The following is a 17,171-nucleotide window of genomic DNA, read 5'->3' as shown; positions in this document are numbered from 1 at the left end:
CGGCCACTCAGCTGCTCCAGGTGCGGAGTGGCCAGGCGGGGCAGGACGCCTGCTATGAGAGGGTGGGCGGGGGGCGAAGGGATCTACAGGGGCGGAGTGCCGTAGCGAAGACGAAGATGGCAGACTCTGGCCAGAGTCTGCAGCAGAGCAGTGAAGACAAACTGGCCGGAGTCTGCAGCAAAGATGAAGAAGGCAGACTGGCCGGAGCGAAGGCCTGAGTCCCAGGTGCCGGAGGAAAACCGGTGCTGGAAGCCAAGGGAAGGAAGGCCTATTGCACGAATCTCTTCTTGCAATGGGCCTCTAGTATATAGATATTGTGGGTTTCAGTAGATTCCTTATGAACATGATCTTATTGTACAAAAGAGCTGTGAAGGGCCCTATGTACAAATAATAAATATAAGAATTTAAAAAATGGAGATTTTAAAAAAAGTGGTGAAATCAAGCCCTGGCCAATGTGGGTCAGTGGTTAGAGTGTCTGCCCCCACACCAAAGGCTCGGGGGTTCGATTCACCATCAAGGGCACATACCTGGGTTGCAGGTTCGATCTTCAGGCCCAGTCGGGGTGTGTGTGTGTGTGAGGCAAACAGTCTTATATGTCTCTCACATCCATGTTTCTCCTTCCCTCCATCCCTTCAACTTATCTAAGGTCAATGGGAAAACATCCTCAGGTGAAGATTTTTTTTAAAATGGTGAAATCATTTTTTGAGAAGACCATTATCTTACATACTAGTTTTTAACTATTTTGTAGACGGTAGGGCACTGATTAGGTTTCTAGTTACCAGTAAAAGTGATGTATATTGTGTTCATTTGCTTTTAATTCTCACCTGTGGTAATATGCATGTTTTAATTTTTATAGGGCCTAGGTCTACTGATAAATTTAGTAGAATATAGTGCTCGGAATCGGCACTGTCTTGTCAACATGGAAACGTCGTGTTCTTTCGATTCTTCCTTCTGCAGTGGAGAAGGAGATGATAGTTTAAGGATAGCTGGACAAGTTCATGCCGTTCAGGCTTTAGTGCAGGTAAGCAATAACTTAACACCTTCAGTTTGTTGCATGTTTCCAACTTCCTTATCAGTTGCACTTCTCTCTGTCTTGTCTCCCCTCCCTTCTTTCCTTTTTTTCCCTGCCCCCTCTCCCCCACTTCTCTCCCACTCTCACCAGTTCAGTGAGAGATACACTGGGTCAGAATGAATACCCTTACTTACTTTCTCTCTGCTGACTGTCTTCAACAGTTGTAATCACTCCTTAAGCATTGTTAGTGAAAAGCATAAACAAGGCATATTTGTTTATGAGTCAAAAATAGATTTTTAATCACAAATTAGGAATCAGCCTTCAGCCCCACCTCTTGTTTCTTGACAACAGTGGACATTACAATTTTTACTTTTTTCCAGTCTCATAAATTCCTAGCTGCCTTTGTCATTTCCTTAAATGATAGTTTGCATATATGCAGAAGTGATAATAAACCATCCTTTTCATTGTTTCTGAAGCCTTTGCTAACTAACCTGTTAATTCTTTTGGCCTATTTGAAACTAATAATGTTTGAACTGTGCCCTCAAAAGTAATCCACAACAATTTGATCTTTTCCTGAATTGCAGTTAGGAGCCCATCATTCTCATCTCAAACATTTTGATCTTTATACTCTTAAAAATTAAAGGTATTTTGTTTATATGTGCTCTGTCTTTCCAAACTTACTGGTTTAGAAATCAAAACTAAGAAAATTGTGAAACATGGGCACCCATACCATTAGGCACTAGAGCAATAATATAAGTACATGAGCTTTTATGTGCATTCTGGAAAACTCTACTGTATATTCAGAGAGAATGAAAGAAGTCACTTGACCTCTTAATGTCACTGACCTCATGGACTCCCTGAAAGGATCTTGGGGATCCTTGAACCAATTTTAAGAAATGCTGCTTTATACAAAACCTGAATTTTATTTTTTAAGGCATTAAATTTTATAGACCACTCTTTGTACACTAAGCAAATCTCTGAGGTCTACTTTGCATTTGATTATCAGGTAGTTGTCTTTAGTAACTTTGGGTTTTCCCCAAATCATACCATTATGTTCAGTGCTCTCTGCATGTTCAGTACTGTACCCACCCAGGGAAGATCAGGTAAGTGAAGGCAAGGAGGTTCAGGGTATTCCCTTTTGAATTTTCCCTGTGCACTTTCATTGACAATTGCACTTCATTTTTAATATGATTAGTTGAGTTCCAGCTCTGAGTTTTTCTCTGAAACTTTTTACTTTTTACTGGTTTTTGTATTCTTTTAAAGAAGCCATGTTGCTTTTACCTAGTATGATGTAGTTTTATTCATTGTTCTTCTTTTCAGTTAATTCATCCATTCTGCTTGGGGTTTTGTTTTGTATTGTTTTTTAAACATATTTTTATTGAGTTCAGAGAGGAAGGAAGTGGGAGGGAGGGAGAGAGAGAAACATCAATGATGAGAGAGAATCATTGATCAGCTGCCTCCTGCATGCCCCCTACTGGGGATCGAGCCCGCAACCCGGGCATGCGCCTTGACCAGAATTGAACCTGGGACCCTTCCAGTTCGTAGGCTGATGTTCTATCCATTAAGCCAAACTGGCTAGGGCTGTTTTGTTTTAATTATTCAAGTTTATAGCTTTTTTTACTTGAATTTTTTGTCATTGTTATTCAAATTAAAGGAAGTACTGAGATTTTCATTCTTACAAACAGAATGCCTGCCTGCATCATTAGTAGACACTTAATTTACTTGATTGAATTCCAACAGCATTTATACTTTCTTTTTTTAAAAAAAATATATATATTTTATTGATTTCAGAGAGGAAGGGAGAGGGAGAGATAGAAACATCAATGATGTGAGAAAATCATTGATTGGCTGCCTCTTGCACACTCCCCACTGGGGATCGAGCCTGCATCCCAGGCATGTGCCCTTGGCCAGAATCGAACCTGGGACCTCTCAGTTCGCAGGCCGACACTCTATCCACTGAGCCAAACCAGCCAGGGCAGCATTTATACTTTCATTTTGGCCTTCATAAGATGTGGAGCAAGGATAACCAAACAAGGGCTTTTATTGATACTTAACCTTTTTATCATACAACTTGCTTTTCAGGATTAGTGATGGTGAAAAACAAATAGAACTTTATACTTGGCTACATACATGTTGGTTGGTGATCTCTTTTTTAATCTCTTCAAAAATAATTTTTGTCAGCTATTCCTTGAGCGAGAGCGAGCAGCCCAGTTGGCAGAAAGTAAAACAGATGAGTTGATCAAAGATACTCCCACCACTCAGCATGATAAGAGTGGAGAGTGGCAAGAAACAAGTGGAGAAATACAGTGGGTATCAACAGAAAAGACTGATGGTGCAGAAGAGAGACATAAGAAGGAGGAGGAGGAGGAAGAACTTGACCTCAATAAAGGTACATTTATTTTGAGTGTATTGACATAGAAAATTCAATGATGGCTTATTTTTTCTCCAGAACATACTTTTAATTCATGTGTTGTCATGATCTTTTATTTAATCTACTTCATGGCCTCTCTAGTTCAGTGCACACAGCTTTGCTGTCTCAGTGCGCACAGGCGTTGGTTGGCACGCTGGCAGTGAGGACGGCACATGTGCAGTGAGGAATGGTGCCTTTCCTTCCGGGGCCAGCCTTACGTCTCTGTAAAGAGAAGCAGCTGAACAATGTGACCCCTAAAAGTTTTTAGTTTTGAAACTTTGAGATTATTTTATCGTTCTCCCTTTATGTACTGAGATCTATTGTCATAAATTACAGTTATTGTTCTCAAATGGTATACGTAGTTGGTGGCAAACACAGTAAGGAATATACTGAAGGTAATGGCTTCACTAATCAAACATTATCTACTGTTGTCAGGAACTGTGATACTTGATTCATGCAAATTCTGCAAAATAGCCAGTTGTTATTTCATGTCACTCAAGTTTCAAAATTTAAATAATATGTTCATCTTCACCCAGCTAGGAAGCAAGCACCACAATGTTGGATTCTGAGTCTACTCTCTCTCTCTTGTGCCCATGCTCTCCAAATCTAATGTCATTAGTTCTGATATTGTAAGAAATCTGTTTTATTTTCTCATTTATTAATTTTGGTGTTTCCTTTGGCATAACATTTTTTATTGCTTAGCAGTCTTTTTATTTATTTTTTATTTTTTAAATATGTTTTTATTGATTTCAGAGAGCAAGGAAGAGGGGGAGAGAGATAGAAACATCAGAGATGAAAGAGAATCATTGATTGGCTGCCTCCTGCACGCCCCCTACTGGAGATCGAGCCCATAGCCCGGGCATGTGCCCTTGACCGGAATCGAACCCGGGACCCTTCAGTCTGCAGACTGACACTCTATCCACTGAGCCAAACCAGATAGGGCACTTAGCAGTCTTTTTAAATAATTGCTTTATTTGGGATAAATATTAGCTTGTGAGGGCTGCCATAACAAAGTAACATAAACTCGGTGTCTTAAACAACAGGATTTATTTCCTCACAGTTCTGGAGGCTGAAGCCCACGATCAAGGTGTCTTCTGAGGCCTCTCTTTTCTGGCTTTTAGATGATCTATGTCTTTATGATCTTCCCTCTGTGTGTGCTTTGTTCTAATTTCTCCTTATGTGGACAGTAGTCATATTAGATGGTCCCACCCTAATGCCCTCAATTAAATTAGCTACCTTTTAAACCAAACACCCTATTTCCAAGTGCAGTCATATCCCGAGGTCAACATATAAATTGGGAGGGGGATATAAAAAAATTCATCCTTTTAAAGTAAACAATTGAGTAGTTTTCAATATATTCATAAGGTTGTCTAACTTCAGAACATTTTCATCAGCCCCCCCAAAGAAATCCCATACCTACAAACAGCAGTTACCCCTTACTCTCCACTCCATAGCCTCTGGAAATTATTAATCTATTTTTGTCTTTGTATTTGCTTATTTTGGACATCTACACTAATAAAAGATGCAAGTTGACCGTACCTTCACGACGCCCACCAGCCAATCAGGAGTGGGTATGCAAATTAACCCAACAAAGATGACAGGTTAATTTGCATACACAGGCACCGAGCAGCTGGGGCTAGGGCAGGACACCCCAGCCGCTCCAGGCCTCTGGACAGCATGGGAAGGCAGAAAGGTGGCTCCTGTCTGGAGCGAAGGCGATGCCGGCAGCCAGGGGAAGGAAGGCCCATTCTTGCACGAGTCTTCGTGCATCAGGCCTCTAGTTTTATATAAATGGAATCATACAATATGGCCCTTTGTTACTGGTTTCTTCCACTTAGCATAATGTTTTAGTGGTCATCCATGTCATAGCATGTGCCAGTACCTAATTCATTTTTATTTTTGTATTTATTCATTCATTCATCCCTCACCTGAGCATATTTTTCCATTGATTTTTTTTTAGAGAGAGTGGAAGGGATGGGGAGGATAGAGAGAGAAAATTGATGTGAGAGAAAGACAGCGATTGGTTGCCTCTCCCACATGCTGCACCCTGACCAGGGCTGGCGATTGAGCCTGCAACCTAAATACGTGCCCTTAACCGGAATTGAACCTGGGACCCTTCAGTCCACAGGCTGACACTATATTCACTGAGCCAAACCTGCTAGGGCCCTAATTCATTTTTATAGACAAATAGTATTCCATTTATGTGTATACCACATTTTGTTTATCTAGTTGTCAGTTGATGGACAAAATTTGGGTTTGTGTTTATGTTTGGTTGTTATAAGTAATGCTACTATAAACATTCATGTACAAGTTTTTGTGTGAAATTTCTAGATTATTTGTTAATTCTATGTTTAACATTTTAAGGAACTGCCAAATTGTTTTCCAAAGTGGCTGCACCATTTTAATTTCCTACCAGCAACATGTAAGGATTTCAGTTTCTTAGAGTTATGTGTCTCTTATTTCAGCCATTCGAGTGGGAGTAAAGGTGTATGTCACTTGATTTGCGCTTCCCTAGTTAAGAAATGGTGTTGAGCATCTTTTCACATGCTTAATGGTCATTTATATATCTTTGGAGAAATATCTATCCAAATACCCATGTATTTTTGTTTTGTTTTGTTTTTTTAATTCATTTTTATTGATTTCAGAGAGGAAGGGAGAGGGAGAGAGAAAGAAATATCAGTGATGAGAGAGAATCATTGATTGGCTGCCTCCCGTGCGCACGCGTGCACGCGAGCGCGCGCACACACACACACGGGATCGAGCCTGCAACTCTGGCATATGCCCTTGATCAGAATTGAACCTGGGACCTTTCAGTCCGCAGGCTGACACTCTATCCACTGGGCCAAACCGGCTAGGGCCAAATGTCCATGTTTTAAATCAGTTTGTCTTTTTGCTGCACACATTCTTTATTCTGGATATTTGCCCCTGATCTTAGGTATATGATTTGCAGATATATTCTGAGGGTTGTCTTTTCACTTTCTTGATGGTATACGGTAACTTGAAATACAAAAGTACCTATTTTTTTACTTAATCATTTGTGGTTTTAATGTTGAAGAAACTATTTGCTAACCTAACGTCACAAAGATTTAGTCTGTGATTTTTGTTTGTTTGAGTTTAATCCTCACCTGAAGATATGTTTTTAATTGATTTTTAGAGAGCGAGGAAGGGGAGAGAGAGAGACATCTATTGGTTGCCTCCTGTATGCACCCTGTCTGGGGATGGAATCCTCAACCTGTATGTGCCCTAACCAGAGATCGAACCTGCAGCCTTTCAGTGTACTGGACAGCACTGCAACCACTGACCCACATTGGCCAGGACTAGTCTGTGTTTTCTTCTAAGAGTTTTATGGTTTTAGCTCTTATATTATCATCCACTTGAGTTATTATTTTTTGTTAATTTGTGTGGATATCTCATTTTTCTAGCATCATTTATCAATGTTTAATAGTTTTGAAGAAATGATAACTGAGTTGTTGGATTTGTGGGGTTTTATTTTTTGATATACTGTTACAGTGTTTTGTTTATTCTTAGCCCTTCAGCATGCTGGCAAACATATGGAGGATTGCATTGTGGCCTCGTACACAGCACTGCTTCTTGGGTGTCTCTGCCAGGAGAGTCCCGTAAGTAAGAATTCGATGTTTTATGTGTATTGAAAAGATTCCATTGTGGCAGCTTCATACCATTATTTAATTAGCTTATATATTACTCTATTTTCCCCCTCATGTTAAAAACTTTCAAATATGTGGTGAACTTTTTAAAAACATTATTTTGCAATTATATTGTACTAGAGGCCCAGTGCACAGATTCGTGCACCGATGGGGTCTCACAATCTGAGACTCCTAATGGAATGTTGGATAGCCAGTTTATTCCCGATCCCTGCAGGCCCAATATAGACAGGAGAGAGCCCAATACTGTGCGTTGAGCGTCTGTCCCCCGGTGGTCAGTGCACATCATAGCGACTGGTTGACTGGTCATTGGGTTGCTTAGGCTTTTATATATATGGACCAGTGACCCGGTGCACAAAATTCGTGCACATTAAAAGGGGATTAATTAGAGGAAATAATTTAAGATTACTATTTGCCCTTTCTTTATAATAGAAGTGTCAGAGATGAAAGAAAATTAGTAAAATATATATGAAAACCTTCCTCCTGTCAGAGTCTGGGGCACACCATGGGATACAGAGTCAAGTTCCCGCCCACCCACATGCACCTCAAAATCACGTGAGATCCAGACCTGGCTGGCCCCTGCCCCCCCCCACTCCCCCCCCTCATTGGGCTAGATCCAGACCCGGCCAGTCCCACCCTTGTCAAGCCCTGCCGGGCAGGGGGCATAGCCTCAGGTCCCCTGGCTCGGTGCCAGGATGGGGTGTGTGGCCTGAGGTCCCCCAGCCCAGACCAGGGTAGGGGGCGTACCTTGAGGTCCTCCATCAAGCCCCGCCTGGTGGGGGACACTGTCTGAGATCCCCCGTCACGCCCTGCCAGGCGGGGGGGCGCAGCCTCAGGTCCCCCGGCCCAGCACCGGGAGGGGGCCGCAACCTCAGGTCCCCCGTCAAGCCCCGCTGGGCGGGGGCACAGCCTGAGTTCCCCCGACCCAGCACTGGGCGTGCACCTTGAGGTTCCCTGTCAAGCCCCACTGGGTGGGGGGCACAGCCTCAGGTCCCCTGGCCCGGTGCTGGGGCGGGGGGTGCGGCCTGAGATCCCCCGGCCTGGTGCTGGAGTTGGGGGAGCAGCCTGAGGTCCTCTAGCCCAGCACCAGGACGGGAAGGGCACCTTGAAGGTCCCCTGTCTAGCCCCACCTGGTGGGGGTGCAGCCTGAGGTCCCCTGTCAAGCCCCATGGGGGTGGGGGAGGGTGTAGCCTCAGGTCCCTGCTGATTGCTCGTTAAGGCTCCTTAAGGGAACTTGGTACGTACCCTTGACTGGAATTGAACTTGGGACCCTTCAGTCACAAGCCACTGAGCCAAACCAGCTAGGGCCCTATTCTGTACTTTACATTCCCGTGACTATTTTGAATATTTGGTGAACTTTTAAAGGTACATTCCAAGTGATAGTACATTGGGTTTAATGAGAACGTTCTTGACTAATGGATGATAAATCAATTCACATATCTTTGGTTGAAGTAAAAAAGAGCATAATATAAAACCCATGCTTAGCTGGCTCAACGTGGAAGAGTCTGGCCTCAGTGATACCACGGACTTGGATAATTTCTGTCTTTAGACTCTACTGTCCTCTGTATGTTGTCGTTCTTTTGCTAGCTCCCCTCAGGGCCCTGTACCGAGCAGGTAAAGGTGGCCTCTTCCTGTATGTTTCTTTTTTTAAGAGCATTGCTTCCCCCCCCTCTAAAACCCCTTCACACCCACTATACCAAGTAGACTTCCCCTCATCTTGGCCAATATTGGCCCACATGCTTTTGTTTGAACTACTCATTGGCCAGGTAAATGGGGCTACTATGTGAGATTTAGATCATTGTAATAGAATTATAAGAAGTATGAATGTCCAGACAGTTCTGTGCTGAGGGAACACAGAAGTGGATGGTTCTGGCCTTTGGGACAGTCTGCTTTTAGAGCGGGACACATGGAGGTTGTTGTTGTTTTTTAAATATATTTTTATTGATTTTAGAGAGGAAGGGAAAGGGAGAGAGATAGAAACATCAATGATGAGAGCGAATCTTGGATCAGCTGCCTCCTGCACACCTCCTTCTGGGGATTGAACCCACAACCTGGGCATGTGCCCTGACCAGGAATTGAACCAAGAACTCCTGGTTCATAGGTCGATGCTTGCGGGGGCCTGATGCGGCGGGGGCCAGACATGGCGGAAAGACAGATGAACGAACCGGTTCTAAATGGAGGCGGCCAGGGATTGAGAAAATAATAGAAATAAAGAAAACAAGCCGAAACCGGTTTGGCTCAGTGGATAGAGCGTCGGTCTGCGGACTGAAGGGTCCCAGGTTCGATTCCGGTCAGGGGCATGTACATTGATTGCAGGCACATCCCCAGTAGGGGGTGTGCAAGAGGCAGCTGGTCGATGTTTCTCTCTCATCGATGTTTCTAGCTCTCTATCCCTCTCCATTCCTCTCTGTAAAAAATCAATAAAATATATTTTAAAAAAAAGAAAACAAGAGGCAGAAATAGATTCATGAAGCTGGGAGCCTGGGTGGATCTTTCTGTGCCTGGCTGAGGCCACAGAACCGATCCAGACTGCAAAGCTGAGGCTTTATTTATAGTCAGGGACAAACAAGGCAATTGACAATGTTCTTGTAAGTTTCACTTGTTTTGGCAGCACTTGCTGCCTCTCCCACAGCCCACTAGCCACCCAGGAAAGATCTAGGGAGCAGTTACAGGATCAAGCTTAATTATGCTGAGAGGACTGTGCCCTTCCAAGCTTGGGACTTGTTTGTGACTTTGCCAGCAGGTCAGTCCGAGGCTTAACCCTATAACCGCTTCCTACAGATGCTCAATCACGGAGCCACACTGGCCAGGCTGTCTTTTTGTTCTTGAGGATAGGCACCCGTAGAACAGCCCCATTTCCAAATGAAAGGGAGGCTCAGGGGCCAAGGAAGCCTGGCGGTCTGTTGCGGAGTGGGAAGGTTCGCTTCCCTTTCCTGAGACGGGAGGTTAGGATCTCGGTGATAGTGTGAAGGGCTTAATTAGGAGAGGCATTCATGCTGTGGTCTGTCCACCCACAGACACTTTGTCATTTTTGCTATCGAGCTTTCTGTATTGCCTCCCATCCCCCACCCCCACCATGTCCATGTGTCTGAAGTCCTGTGTATTTTTCTGAATCTTTCTTGTCTGTCTCTCCATGTTTTTATTGCCGTCCAGCTCTGATCTAAAGGCACACTAGCCCATGTCGTCATTCGTGGCCCTTGCTGGCACAACTGCTCTTCGGATCAAGAGCAAATTTCTCATCATGGCTCTGGAGGCCCTGCCAGATCTTTACTTCCTTTCTGAGACTCTCTTCAGCTCAGCCCTTCCAACAAAGGGAAGGCGGATCTCAAAAAAGCAGGGGGACATACTATGTAAATTTTAGGAGATTCTATTAAACACTAGTTTTAATCATATTTTTTCTTAAATAATGGTTCTTGAAATTAACTTATTTTATTACCCTGTGGGGTTTATCTTGGAACATCTTTCCTATTTGTTTTCTCTCTCATCTCTAAAGAGTGTCTGCATTATGGGGAATGTTATGAATTCATAGAGACAGATGTTGCCTTGGGGATCATTATGATTAACCGAAAAAGCTAGCACAAATGTGAAGGAAATTGGTTGGCTGCCCCGTGTGTTAGGTGGGAGAGAGACAAGAAAGCAGGTAGTTGCATATAGTAGATGCTGGTTTATGAAGGGCCTCATGCTGCGGATGCCCAGGAGACTTGGTGTCACTGTCCATTGCCCACCAAACATCAGGTGCACACAGTGGTCAGTCTCCTTGCTGGTCTGCCGGTCCTTCCTGCTCTCTCGACGCTCTCCATTCCTGAAGTCTTGCACACTGCCACCATAGCTAACTTCCTTAAGAGCATATTTGATCACATAACTCCTCTTACCAATCTTCCCTGGCTCACATCATTTAGGGAATGATGACTTTGTTTACTGCGACAAGACCCCAAACCTAAAACTGCTTCTGCAATTTCTCAATCTGTCATACCCCTTGGGTACTTCTAAGTTCCCCAGATAGGCCTTGCTGCTCATACCTTTCCTTTCTGTAACTACTGCACAGCTCTTCCCACCGCTGGACTGTCATGCCTCAGCCCTAGAGACATTCTTAAATCCAGCTTTACTGTAACCCCAACCCTTATGCTCTCAACGTCAGTATATTTTTTAAATATTTTGTAAAACCTCTTAAGTGCTTAGTGCTGGGGGCCTATGGTGGCTTTTGGTGGGAGGTTCACGGAGAATACATCAATTGATATGCATACCTTAGCATACAGCTGTTTTAGCAACGTATTTTTTATTAGATCTTTTCTGAAAGTGTTTTAGTGCCATTATTTTGCTTCTTTATAATTTCAAAAGTACCTGGACAGAAGAATATTAAAAAAGGGAGAGGGGACTGGTAGCAGATTTCCCAAAAGAAAGTAATTATATTTCTCCTCCCTTGTCCCATCAACAGAACTCAAACCAGAAGGGCCCCTCCCTGCACACCCGCCCCCATCCTCAGGACAGCGTATCTGTTTTGTGTTGTTTTGTTATAGGTGAACGGTTTAAGGAGAGTGTTTCCTTTTATTCTTTATGAACATCTAAAGCATTTCAAAGGCATACTGAAATAGAACAGTTTTTCCCCCACAAATAAAATTTTTTATTTGTAGTCCTTAAAAGTCTGAATTTTAAACAGACTCATATCCATCAGCTTGTTCACCTTTAGCACCTGTAGCTTTTCTAGAACTGAGACTTTCACCGTGAATCTCCATGAGTTTTCCCAGTTCAAACTTGGGCTTCTTCAGCATCTGACTTTTCTAACAAAGACATGGTGGAGCGGATGAGGAGCGTGGCAAGCCTTTTCCATGTGTTTCCCCATGGGGTCTGGAATCTGTTTATTGACACTTCTTTCAAGTCGTTTGTCTGCATCTCTGGGTCATGATTTCCATCATCTTCCGGGTTTGGCAGACCTGCTGATGCTGAGCCTAAGAGGTCTTCTGAATCTGGTGGTTGCACTTTTTAGTAAAACCGACACAGAATAGACGAGCAAACAACCATCGGCAGTGTTGACGGTCTGCCATGTTTTTTTGACCAGGGAGCCCATTTTGTCTTGGGTAAGATCCACGCCATGGAAGTTAGGCAGTTTTTGCCCAGAACATCTTCAGTAATTAGCTTGGATTTTCTAAATGCAACTTTGTCTTCCTGCAGATCAGCTAGGCTCACTTCACAACCTCGGCCCTTGAGACATCAGATGCGGCTTTGGTTCCTTGTGTTCTGGTGACTAGTGTTTCCCAGTATCTCACATTGACAGAGCTGGTGCTCTCCAGCCACACTGGTCTGTCTTAGGGAGTAGATTGGGCACTCCTTCTCGGCTCCTTTTTTTGCCGCCTTTCATGAGACGCTTGTTCATGCCAGCCCCATGGCACTGCCCCGAAAGCCAAAGATGAAAGACAGTTTGGAAAGCAAGTCGTACATTTTCCCTAACAGACTGGTTTATAAGTAGTTTGACTCTCTCTTGCTAACAGTAAATGGAGGAAACACCTTAATCTCTCCTGGCTCCTGACATGCTCCTTTGCATAGATTATGCTACGTGCCTTTTGGGAAGATCTACTTAATTCTTAGCCTACATAATTAGCTGAATTCACCTGTGGAACATGAGGACTTTTCTTTTTTTAAAATAATATATTTTTATTATTGATTTCAGAAAGGAAGGGAGAGGGAGAGAGAGAGAGAAACATCAATGATGAAGAGAATCATTGATTGGCTGCTTCCTGCATGCCCCCTACTGGGGATCGAGCCCGCAACTCTGGCACGTGCCCTTGACCAGAATTGAACCTGGGACCTTTCAGTCCGAAGGCCGACGCTCTATCCACTGAGCCAAACCAGCTAAGGCGAGGGATTTTCTTTGATCTTTTTCTTTTTGTTACATAAGCAGCTCTGAGTACATTCTGAAGTGTAACATTTTATTTTTTAAAAATCTTTATTGTTAAAAGTATTACATATGTCCCCCTTCTCCCCCCATTGATCTCTTCTAGTCTGTCCCCATCTCCCACCCCAAGCCTTCACCACCCTATTTATTGTCTGTGTCCATGAAGTGCAACATTTTAAATCTGCACTCCTTCCTCCTCTCCTAACACTCTCCGACCACCCCAACACACACACACATAATCAACAGCACGTTTAGTTTTTTGGGTGTTTTCTTTTTTTAATATATTTTATTGATTTTTCTTACAGAGAGGAAGGGAGAGGGATAGAGACCTTGAAACATCGATGAGAGAGAGATGAGAGAGAAACATCAATCAGCTGCCTCCTGCACACCCCCCACTGGGGATGTGCCTGCAACCAAGGTACATGCCCTTGACCGGAATTGAACCTGGGACCTTTGAGTCCGCAGGCCAACGCTCTATCCACTGAGCCAAACCAGTTAGGGCATGTTTAGTTGTTTTAAGCATTTTCCGGTGCGGTTACAAAAGTAAATATGCACACATAAATTTCTTTTGTAGCCTTTGCCAGCTTTGCCTTTTTCCTTTCTTTCTGTGGATAGGATGGGATGGGGAATGGGAACACACGCATGCAAGCACTGCTGAGCGAGGAAAGAGCGGAAATGGCATGTTAACCAAGGAGTTCAGGGACCCTGAACTGGAGAGGTTTGGAACAATGTGCCCCATAACCATCAACACAGTGCAAGGTGCAAGCTCATGTTTTCTACCACCTGACATACATAAATACATACATATATGTGTGTGTGTGTGTGTGTGTGTATATATATTTAATATGTTTTTACTGATTTCAGAGAGCTGGGTGGGGGAGAGAGAAACATTGATGTGAGAGAGAAACATTAATCGGTTGCCTCCCGTCCGCACCTTGACTGGGATCAAACTGGCAACCTTACAGTGCATGGGATGATGCTCAATCAGTTGAGCCACACTGACCAGGGCTGACCAGTATTTCTTTGATGTTTCCTCAGATCAATGTGACCACTGTGCGGGAGTATCTGCCTGAAGGGGACTTTTCAATAATGACAGAGATGCTCAAAAAATTCCTGAGCTTTATGAATCTTACTGTAAGTAGCTTCCAGTGCAGCTTGTGGGGTTTTAAATATAAGTATGAGACATTAATGCCAGCAGACCTAAAAATTCTGTGGCCATAGTGAGTGGAAAGAAAACTGGATCTTTGTTATTATTTTTTAAATGTTTTTATTGATTTGAGAGAGAGGGGAAGGGAGAGGGATAGAGAGATTGAAACGTCGATGAGATGAGAACGATGAAGGGTCTGCCACCTACAGGCCCTGACTGGGAATCAGGCCCGCGTCCTGGGCATGTGCCCTGAGCGGAATTGAACCTTTTGGGATACGGGACAATGCTCCAACCGTCTGGGCAACCCAGCCAGGGCAACAGGGATCTTCTTTTAATAAGTTTGCTCTATTTGAGATAATTGTTATAATGGCCAAATATATTATCAAAGCCATAATGTAGTCTCAGTGTGTTTGAGTCACAGTGTTCAGTTTAGTAAAGCTAAAGAATTTATGCTTTAATCTAATACTTTTTAAAATTTGTGAACTAGTAACTGTTGCTTCCTCTCTCCCCATCCTACTGCCCCGCTTTCAGTGTGCTGTTGGAACCACGGGCCAGAAGTCTATCTCTAGAGTGATTGAGTACTTGGAACATTGCTAGCTGCTTTACCTCCGCCGCGGGTGCTCGGCCATGCTGGAGCTGCTCTTAGACAGAAGTCATGAAAGTCCTCCTTGAAGAATGCCAAGAACGTTCATCAGTATCATTCACGTTTGGATTTCTAAGGCCTCCTGATTTCTTCGTCATGCATTCTGCATTTGCGAAATGACAGTTACTACATCAATCTGCAACTATCAAAAATGAGGGAAAAGGGTCAGGCTGTTAATTCCATGCAGTATTTAAGTACACTTACTTTGGCAGAGTTTATACTCTCCCCTTGTTCTCTTGCTTCACTCTGGGCAAGATTTAGGGGGAAATTTGTGCTGCTGTTAGTGCAACTGCTGTGTATGTTGAGCCACTGTTGTCATGCCAGCCAGGTGCAGAGGCAGCTTAGCTACTGAGGCATCGAATGTTCTGAGGACATTCTAGACAACAGCGTAGTTCCTTTTTCAGGCTCATTTGCTTTTGCTTTTTTTGTTGAATGATTCCGATCGTAAATAAAGCTTTTAATAATTTTGTGAATTTTTTTCTTGTTGTTCCCTGAACTACTGTCTATATTTAAAATTAGATGGAATCCAAAGACACAAGGGATTAATAGCATACTTTTTATTCTTGATTTGATTTAGGTTGTCAAACTATTTTTCACTTTTCAGACCGTGACCATGTTCATTATGATACCATAGTGAGACATAACTATAGACGCAAGAAAACAAGTAACAGTTGAAGGGACTGTTATCTAAGATGATGCGCCCTGTTAAAGGCTGAAGCAAAATTGACAACCCAGGGCAGTTTACGCTTCATGTTTGGGGAGGCTCCTGAAACATTAAGTTTTGAGGGAGGACTCTCTAGATACATTTTCTAATGCTCAGTACAGTAAATATAAGAAGCTAAAACACCAATGTGGAATTCATGTTTCCAGATAACGTGTATATTCTTCTATAGAGTGACAGGATCAAATGCATAAACGCAAAGCCTTAAATTGCTGGTGTAGAAAAGACCCTTTTTTTCCATTTAGATTCTTACTTCACAGAGCAGTGTGTTGTTTGGAAAACAGTCATGGAACACAAAACACACATTTAATTTCACAACACTGCAAATTTTTCTTGTATTATTGTTCAGACCACCGGTTATACATTTTTTCTTTAATTGATCAGGCCTGAATACAGGCTTTTAGAGATCTATTTCATTCATATTTTTAAATACCTTTCAGGTAGTCATATCATGTTTCTTCATTGGATTTGTAAAACTTGAAGCCATAAAAAATATTAGTTTGGTGTGTACTGGGGAAAATAGCTAAAAGTCTAATATTTAGTCATTTAGACTTTGTTATTTCCTTGTATAAAGTGACAAATCGGGGCTCTTGTATCAGTGCCAGCTGTAATGTTTTTAATGCAGTGGCTGCCTTCTAATGTCTTCCTATTTTTGATAATGCAGATTGTTGGGAAATCTATAAGGAAGTAACTGGTTCTGGACAAATTGTTTTCTCCCTCCCACCTACCCTGACCCCACCCATCACCTTTTGAGAGCATAGTGTGCCAGTGTAACTTGGGAAAGACAGGTTGTACTTGCCCTGAGTACAGAAGCTAGCTTAGCAAACTATTTTAAAGGCATATCAGGAAATGATACCCAGAAAATGGAATTAGATATATTTTGTTTAATTATTTTAAAATACATTGATATTTATTAATCACTGATTTAGGAAAAGGAACAGATTTTTTTGGTAAAGCTGACTGGCAGGTAAGAAATACAAAACATTTGGATGAGAACAATCAGGGCGAACTACATTTTTCTGTTACACTGGTAATCATTTGAGAATTGATTTACCTCGGTGTTTAACAGTTTTTTGTTTTGTTATTTAAATAATAACTAATTGTCAAGCACTGATAGATGCAGATTTTGGTGGGGGTGGGGGAGACATCACCTCACCAGCTGCAGCACATTTGTGTGTTTAACCCTCAGAGAACTCTGCATTTTAGGGTACTTGAGGCTGACTTACAAATTAAAGTTTTAAAGTAACCTTTTTTTCCATTGTAAATATCTCTGTAAATACTACCAGTTGGAAATTAGAACAGTAGAATACTTTTCTGAATCCAATCTTATTTTATACAGTATTTCTCAGCTGTGATCTTTGGAGCAAAAGCCAACGGCAGGAAAAAATAGTTTGTACCAGTTTCATGAAGTATGTCTTTGGGTTTTTTGTAAATAATTTTAACTCAAATAAAATTGCTACTTTCAATACACATGTTGTCTTTAACATAACTCTATTGAACTGTTTGGGAGGAAGAAGTCTCACGGACTTGATGTTGCTGCCTAATGTCTCACTTAAATTCCACATTTTCAACTTCCACGTAAAAATTTCACAACCAGTGTTGGCTAAGCATTATGTACTTCTCCATGTGTTTAGTAGCACTCACCTGAATGCCATGCTAACTCAGCACCTGGGCTGCCTTAGGTAC

The 17,171-nt window shown here is 42.6% G+C and overlaps 1 protein-coding gene and 1 pseudogene across 3 annotated transcripts in view; one reads left to right on the top strand and one right to left on the bottom strand.

Moving 5' to 3' along the window:
- WAPL (WAPL cohesin release factor) overlaps window positions 1–16,955 on the top strand; it is a 102,083-nt gene extending 85,128 nt beyond the window's left edge. For both annotated transcript variants that reach the window (XM_079793576.1, XM_079793575.1), the window contains exons 15-19: window positions 857–1,021; window positions 3,194–3,401; window positions 6,951–7,039; window positions 14,013–14,108; window positions 14,653–16,955. In XM_079793576.1, coding sequence (XP_079649702.1) covers window positions 857–1,021; window positions 3,194–3,401; window positions 6,951–7,039; window positions 14,013–14,108; window positions 14,653–14,718 — 624 coding nt within the window. In that variant the 3' untranslated portion in view covers window positions 14,719–16,955. The remainder of the gene's footprint in view (window positions 1–856; window positions 1,022–3,193; window positions 3,402–6,950; window positions 7,040–14,012; window positions 14,109–14,652) is intronic.
- Window positions 7,050–12,520, bottom strand: LOC307112929 (40S ribosomal protein S3a-like; annotated as a pseudogene). The gene is made up of 2 exons: window positions 12,472–12,520; window positions 7,050–12,386 (listed from the first exon to the last, which is right to left on the bottom strand). The product of its transcript is annotated as a 40S ribosomal protein S3a-like (transcript).
- Window positions 16,956–17,171: the final 216 nt, after the last annotated feature.

Source organism: Cnephaeus nilssonii (genome assembly GCF_951640355.1).
Source record: "Cnephaeus nilssonii genome assembly, chromosome: 16".
NCBI classification, from domain to species: Eukaryota; Metazoa; Chordata; class Mammalia; order Chiroptera; family Vespertilionidae; genus Cnephaeus; species Cnephaeus nilssonii.
Note: the sequence above shows the minus strand (reverse complement) of the source record. Positions and strands in the feature narration are given on the sequence as shown.